This window comes from Crassostrea angulata, chromosome 2 (genome assembly GCF_025612915.1).
Source record: "Crassostrea angulata isolate pt1a10 chromosome 2, ASM2561291v2, whole genome shotgun sequence".
Classification (NCBI taxonomy): domain Eukaryota; kingdom Metazoa; phylum Mollusca; class Bivalvia; order Ostreida; family Ostreidae; genus Magallana; species Magallana angulata.
In genome coordinates this window covers 43,872,322-43,879,945 of record NC_069112.1, presented here as the reverse complement: position 1 = coordinate 43,879,945, position 7,624 = coordinate 43,872,322, and the positions used below count along the sequence as shown (strand labels likewise).

General features: G+C 32.1%; 2 protein-coding genes across 2 annotated transcripts; both read left to right on the top strand.

Annotated features, from left to right (window-relative positions):
- The first annotated feature begins 289 nt into the window (after positions 1 to 289).
- Positions 290 to 2,485, top strand: LOC128174375 (uncharacterized). The gene is made up of 5 exons (XM_052839941.1): positions 290 to 363; positions 831 to 920; positions 1,410 to 1,526; positions 1,760 to 1,910; positions 2,475 to 2,485. The coding sequence occupies exons 1-5, from the start codon at positions 307 to 309 to the stop codon at positions 2,483 to 2,485; spliced, it is 426 nt and encodes a 141-aa protein (XP_052695901.1). The 5' UTR covers positions 290 to 306.
- A 412-nt stretch (positions 2,486 to 2,897) lies between these two features.
- On the top strand, positions 2,898 to 6,348 carry LOC128172461 (ficolin-2-like). The gene is made up of 5 exons (XM_052838261.1): positions 2,898 to 2,980; positions 3,677 to 3,813; positions 4,311 to 4,407; positions 4,543 to 4,713; positions 6,059 to 6,348. Exons 2-5 carry the CDS (start codon positions 3,787 to 3,789, stop codon positions 6,319 to 6,321), a joined length of 558 nt encoding a protein of 185 aa, XP_052694221.1. The 5' UTR covers positions 2,898 to 2,980; positions 3,677 to 3,786; the 3' UTR covers positions 6,322 to 6,348.
- The last annotated feature ends 1,276 nt before the right edge of the window (positions 6,349 to 7,624 follow it).

The window sequence follows — 7,624 nt, the reverse complement described above, 5'->3', positions numbered from 1 at the left end:
ACAATGATTTGCTTTCAAAATTATCGAGCGAATACTTCGGAACTGACAACAGTTGGTACTATACAAACTTAAAGCATCAGAACACATTTACAATAGTTTGTATATTAATTTAACTTACTCTGCTTCTATATACTTATGTTGTTAACTCCTTTTTTTCTCTCAACTTTAGCCTAAGGCACTGGTTTGCCTTTTTTTGAGATACATGTAAACACATACATCTACTTCTATACCCTACGTGCATCTTATTTACACACCAATTTTGTTTATCAGACAAATTCCGCTATTTACAACGAGGCACAAGTAGTAATGGGCTATATCACTCCTGGTCTTGATGAAAAATCCACATCAGCGACAGCAAAACAGGTATATTTTGTGTTCAAATCTAATTGCATGCTAATACTTAAAATCAATTCTGCAGAGATTAAGACATCGCTGAAGACAACATATATTTTATTAATATTTAATTCTCTTTAAATGTACATATTTAACATTAATTCTGTGGGTTTTTTTATTTTTGTAATTATATGCTTTGTTCTTTTCGTTGTATATACGTATTTGTTATTAATTGTCCTTATTAATTGACACATATAATTTATAATTCTTTGTAATTGCCCGAAAAGGATACTTATGTAAACACATTGCATAGAAAAATGCATTTCAATTTCGAATTATACTTTTAAGGAATTAAAACCTAAGAAAAAGAGTTAACGGTTTTAGTCATGTTACATACCCGGGCGTATGCAGAGCGAACGCAAAAATGGAGAAAGGGTGTTTCAATAAAGATTTATATGAATTATGTTTATCACTGACGGATTGATTTTGTTTATCAGAAAAACCCAGCTGACTACCAGGAGGCACAAGTAGTAGTGAATGTTCTCTCACCTGATTTTGATATAAAATCAACAACAACAACAAAACAGGTGTATTTTAATTTTGATTACTGTAGAAGCACATATTTTCGTTTGCTTCAAATTTCGGTTTTTTTTAAACCAGATACATTTTCGTTGGGATTTAATTTCGTCATATCGTTATCCCTTAAATGTATTATGTGTATTATAAACACACGGGTTGAAAATTTGCCATGGATTTGATTTCATTGATTTATACGGGCAACGGAAGTGACGAAATTAAATCGTCAACGAATAGTTCTGCTTTTACAGTAGTTGTATGCACACTCATTTAAATCTTATGAGCTGATATAAGGACGTTGCTGAGGACAACTAACCTGAACCGACATTTAAAAACTTATACGATAATAAAAACCAATGCAGTCTTAACTGAATATAATTTACATATTCTGGGGTTCTTTTTTCTGTAATTTTTTGTTAATTACTCTCGATTTAGTATGATGCAGTGGGTTCATTTTAAGCGGTCTGTTCTGTAATCAAATTCTCTTTTTTTTTTCTTAGCAAATGATCAGTAAATATTCCTTTCACAACGCTAAAAATCACATATCGATGTCCACAAAAGCGGATTATTCGATCGGGACATCATCAGATTTTTTGCACACCGGGATCTCCAAATCTGTAAGATTTGCATACATATAATATAGAGTCGCTTGGAATGGAATAAACATTACACAATTTTAAATTAATTTTTTTTTTAAATCAATAAAAGATTTGAACATAAGTACATGTAAGCAATTGTAATAAAAGTAACATTTGCATAAGCAAAATAGTTTATAGTAGGTTACGTTTTTATTATTTTGACTTTACCTGTTTGGTATATGTTCTGGGCTTCTACAATTTCTTTAATCCAGAACGATCAGAATAATGGAAGGTTTAAAATAAACATTAACCCGTGCCTCAAACGACACAAACGATCAATTGTGGGTGGAATATTGATAATTTTAGTCATAGTCATTGTTGCCTTTGTCGTGGCTTCGGTAACTTCTAATGCAAGAACGAAAGGTAAGTTTCATTTTAATAAAATCAGACGAAGTTTTAATGATCTCTTTATATGTAAAATCATTGTGGTTCCTTTTAATGATATGACTTCGAACGAAAAGTGTAGACTGTAGTGAGTTGTTGTATCTCATACATTTTATTTATTTATTTAACAAAACGTTAAATCAATTAATGTACGATCAGAGCAACGACATATCTATGTATTATTAACGTACTACATTGTAAGAGAGATTTAATATTTGATATGCACTCCATCTATAAAGTAGTCAGTTTAAACGGTAATATTAACAGAAAGCTTAACAGAAAGCTATTCAGAGACAATTCTTGATAAAACATTACATGTATAAAAAATATTTAAACGTTACGTAATATTTGTCAACACTGACAATGAAATTTAGTTGTTATAGATTTTTTCAACAATATATCATAGTTTGATGTAAATACTGGATATATGTACTTTAATTTCTTGATGTGACAGTGCGTTTGTTTAATATAGACGAAGTCAATGATTACAGTCAAGTTGAAAGTACTACAAAAAGTAAGTGTTTTAGTAAATAATTATTATAGCTGTTGGTTGAAAATTTAAATCGAAGTTTTGATACATTGTTTAAAATATTTCAATCGTTACTGTAATTTATTTTACTTCAATAAATCAGCTAGTGCAGTTTCACTCACCTTAATGTATCTACAGTAAAAAACGAAGTCCCAGGGACGGCCAATTTAACTTCGTTATAAGCGTAATTCGTTATATCCGCCAAGTTTACAATTTGAAATAGAGACTTGGGGAATGAAATTCACTTCGCTGTAAGCGTCAATTCATTATATGCGTGTTCGCTATAACCGTGTTTTACTGTATATGAATACAATTCTTGCAATGCTGTTTATTTGACTGTGATTTTGTGTTTACTTTTTGGGATAACTTGATGAGTGGGTGTAAGTTTTAATTTTCTCAGACTTTGTTTTTTAAAACGTCTATACGTTTTAAAAAGATATTTATCGTCCACCAACATCAGTTTTAACAACGAATGATACATCCCAAAAGACAACTATTCCAACGTTCCCAGCGTCAACAGGTTAATATTCTTTTGAATTTTGAACAACCTCTACTTTAGATTTAATATATGCAAAGGTTTTACATTACCATGTAGTTTAAAAAAATAACACAGCTCAACAATATTTTTTATAGTTTGTCCCAAATTATTGCTTCCATTAGTTTGTAATGATTTTTTTTTTATAAAAATGCACATACCTGTGAAAGAAATACAATTGAAATCCATGAAAGGGAATATATCCAAAATATCTAAATTGAACAATTAATCTTTTTCACTCATAACATTTCACAGGAACGAAAACAATTTTCTTACGGAGATTTGTAATGGGAAATGTTTATATCTTTTATCCATTCGGAATACACTCGGAATACATTGCGCAATTTTTTATTTGCATTATCATCCGGGTTTATTAATGGCTGATGCAATGCAAAATCTCCGTAGACTTTCAACTTTTTGATGTGTATTGAAACCTGAAGCGGTAGAAGGGGCGTTTCAAAACAAATAATCTGGACATTTTTCATATTAATTGATGAACGTAGTTTGAGCACAAAGGTATTTACTATTATTGAAATATCAAGCAAAAAGTGGTGGAAGCAAAAACTTGGGACAGAGTATACATCTAACGAACCTTTCATGAAAAAAAAAAATGTCATAGTAATGAAGGTGAACCTCTTTGTAAAAATAAATAGAATACATGTACCTGATATTTTGACTTAGATGCTTTGAAAGACTGCAAAGAACTGAATTTAAAAGGTTTCAATGTTGATGGAGTGTATACAATATACCCGTACTTGCCTTTAACTACGTCAGTCAGAGTTTACTGTGATATGACGATAGACGGTGGTGGATGGACGGTAAGATTTCAATAAATCTATTTTTTATTCTGCATAAGCACCTAACTCATACATAATCAGACGCGTTTAATTTGTATGTAGTTATGTATTTCATTAAAACTTGTAAATGTTTATATTATGAAATAATGCATTATATATAATGTATAATAAATCAACATTACAAAATTGTTTTAATGAATTCCAATAATCAAAAATTTAAATAATCGATCTAAATGACAATCTAACAAAACTTACTGACAAAATGCATTCAAGTGTATAACATTATGATCGATATTTCTTTATGGAACATTGTGATAATTCTATGTTATATTAGGTGACAGAAAATCCTTCAATTCAAAATACAACGTTAAAAAGCAATCAATGATATCAACATCAGAATAATACGTTTTTTTTTTATTTTTGCACGGCTTTAAAAACAATAAGTAACAATTTGCTGAAGTAAAGAACACATAAAATTGTTAACAATTGTTAAAGTAAAAAACAAGTGTGTGTTTCAGGTTTTCCAACACAGAAAAGATGGGTCAGTTGATTTTTATCTCTCATGGGATAGTTACAAAAAAGGCTTTGGGAATGCAAGGGGAGAGTTTTGGCTCGGTATGTAATTGCATTTGTATTTGAAATGAAGAACTATTTCTTGTTATACATTAAGTTAAAAAAATCTTCTCTTTTTTGAGGGGGTGGTAGGGATAACAAGTCCAATTGGTATGCAAATAGATTCATTTCTTGTAGGAAACGACCATCTTCATCAGCTGACAAGGTTGGGGATATTTGACTTGTATATTCGTCTAGAAAAATTCACCGGAGGCTGGGCTTACGCTAGATATAACAATTTCAGTGTGGCAGATGAATCAGATGGATACAGAATGAGGGTTAAGTTTGGATCTTATCAAGGGAACGCTGGCACGTAAAAATTTGTTTGATATGTTTATGCTTACAATACATATCGATATAATTCAATTCTGGTTGTATCTCGCTTTCTGATTGGCTAAAAAAATATTTAATATCGTATAAAGAATGTTGCCTACGCTATAGTAAGACTAACGTCAAAACATATCAATACGCCTGACGTTACATTTGAATTTTGTATGATTTGACGTCATTTTAGAGGTCAAATGACCGTTCTTATCTACAATGAAGAGTAAAAAAATAAATTATAAGCAATGAATTCAGTATTTATTAGTTTTATACGGTATAAAATGGTTTGAAACAGTTTACGCTTTTATAAAAAAATGCTTCGCGGTTTATAAAGTGTAAACTGCCCCAAACCATTTTATATCCTACAAAACAAATAAATATTGAATTCATTTCTTAAATCGATTATGAAATAAATATACGACTTAATATTAAAAAGTAAAATTTATATTGTGCATGCACATAAACATTTAGCGGTTTTTATGGCATTAAACAAATTTTTGAAAATAAATTGGTCCCATTCCGACTGGATAACAATTAAATTAGTTATATGGTTTGAAATTGACCTAATATCATAATATGACTTAAACATAGTTAGTAAAATCCACACTGAATATTTAAATAATTGTTTTATAGCAGTGTTTCAAGTTTTGATTTTGTTACATAATGCTTAAAAAAAATGACGTCATAGTGCTCAAGGAGATGTATATTAAAGGGACATGATCACGATTTTGGTCAAACATTTTTTTTTTTCGATTTTAATGTTTACAATGCTTCAGTAAGGCATTTTAAATAGGCAACCAAAATTTGAGTGTCATTTGATGAGTTATAAACGAGTTACAGGGCTTGCAATTCTTCCTTATGTAAACAAAGCATTTGTTTACATTTTGAATGTTGAAGTGAAAATTCAAGTTTTAGACCTAACATGAAGGTATCAATCGTTAGGAACTGTTTATGTATGCTTAAAATGAATGGTAAGATAGACAAACCAGCTTGATAAAGATTTTTACCAGTATATTTGACAAATGTAAACAAAAAAAAGGGCACGAGCCTTGTTTACATGACGAAAAATTGTGAGCCCTGTATATTGCTTAAAACTCAACGACTGGCACCAAAACTTCATTTGATCATTAGAAATGCATTCCTAAAGCATTGCCATTGCAAATGGAAACAAGTTCAGTACTAGTGACGTAGATAACGATTCTGCACCAAGTAGTTGCGTCGTCGCACAAATGATTTAGTTCTTTTTTATCGTTTCTTATTTAACGTATGTTAATCTTTTAGCAATGTTGGCTCTATTTAAGTCATTTTTGTTTATTTTTTAAATGAATAGGAGACTCTATAGAAAGCCACGGAACCACAAATACAAATGGAAACAAGTTCAGTACTAGTGACGTAGATAACGATTCTGCACCAAGTAGTTGCGTCGTCGCACGCAAAGGAGCCTGGTGGCATAACGTCTGTACGTGGGCAAATCTGAATGGAATCTATGGAAATGGAACGTGTTTGAAATTGGAAAACTGTAATTTTTGGTATTCTTTGACTAACAGCTTCAGTGGTGTAAAAACGTCTTTCATGATGGTTCGGCGAGTTTGACAATAGATAAAGAATATATTTTTGAATGATTTCGCTCAAACATGTATCATGTATAAAATAAAACTGCTGATTTTGTCCTTACAACTCAATCAGTTTAAAGTATCTTTCATATTCATTTATTTCTTTGTCACTTTTTCTCACGTTTTGCTCATTGGTTAAAATTTAGAAAGAGAAGACTGCGATGACATGTCGTTTAATAAAACCGAACTATATCCGTTTCCATCAACACACGTGTTTGTGAAATAATTAAGTCGTACGACAAATGCATTCAGAATATCGTGACATGCACATGGTTTGGCTCTTTATCGTGACAGCACATACCGTACTATGAAAAAAAATATCGAGCACATGGATTTAAATTCGCGCGATCTGTAAATCAATGTAACAAGAATGTCGTATGGAACTGTAATTATTCCGGATATTTTAGGTTCGGCCCAGACCGGGTTTTTCTTGTTTATGTCACGTGATACAAGGATATACATAAGACAGTGAATCAGCTGTCGGCTGCTTAGAAGATAATCAGCAGAAAAGAGAAGGCTGTGAAGCATAATAATAAAAGGTATTGTGTCAATACAGTGGTCGTCCGTTCGTAACGGCGTTAAGTGTTTTTGATAGGCCATAGAGAGGTTGTCCTCTTGGTACTGTAGGTTAGGCATTGCAGTCGTTTTGGTTTGTCAGTGTGTCACAGTAGGCTTTCCTCGGAGAGGCTTGCCATTGTTCATTTCTCTAGTGGCTGATCAGACTGTCGTCCAGGCCGTTGTGCTCACTGTCCGTCCTGAATAAGGCAGCCTACAGTGTGCACAATGGTTGAAGGGCTACCACATATACTGTCCGTCCTGAATAAGGCAGCCTACAGTATATGCGGTAATCTGAGGACGGTCAGTCATTTTAGCTGAGTGGTTGACCTCAGTGGATTGTCACTGTGGGTGTGTACTGTCCGACCTGAACAAGGCAGCACCAGTACATCACACACAGTGTCAATTATATATTTATTATACCCTTGTTTTGTTTGTAAATATTCTAGATTCCCTGAAATTACTTGTTGATTATTAACCTAAGTAAGGTTAGGCTATACCAATCATTTTTGACAATCAATAGAAAGTCATTATATTATAAGACTTTGTTAGTGTACACCCAAAACCCTGGAAAAGACCAGGCACGAACCCTTCCCCTGGCAGTACAAGTAGCTCGGTACGTTACAGAACGACTTACCTAAAGTTAAACGCTGAGGTAACAGAGGACTGAAAAGTTTCAATTCGGAAAGGATGTTGATTTTAAGATAAAAATTATTTGAAACCAAAAC

Bases quoted from the DNA above. Each gene is read 5' to 3' on its own strand.
- LOC128174375 (XM_052839941.1), top strand. From the start codon at position 307: ATGGGCTATATCACTCCTGGTCTTGATGAAAAATCCACATCAGCGACA. The intron at 921-1,409 runs GTGTATTTTAAT...TTTTTTTCTTAG, and splicing joins CAACAACAACAACAAAACAG to CAAATGATCAGTAAATATTC. The intron at 1,527-1,759 runs GTAAGATTTGCA...TCTTTAATCCAG, and splicing joins ACACCGGGATCTCCAAATCT to AACGATCAGAATAATGGAAG.
- LOC128172461 (XM_052838261.1), top strand. From the start codon at position 3,787: ATGACGATAGACGGTGGTGGATGGACG. The intron at 4,408-4,542 runs GTATGTAATTGC...CATTTCTTGTAG, and splicing joins AAGGGGAGAGTTTTGGCTCG to GAAACGACCATCTTCATCAG. The intron at 4,714-6,058 runs GCACGTAAAAAT...TTAAATGAATAG, and splicing joins ATCTTATCAAGGGAACGCTG to GAGACTCTATAGAAAGCCAC.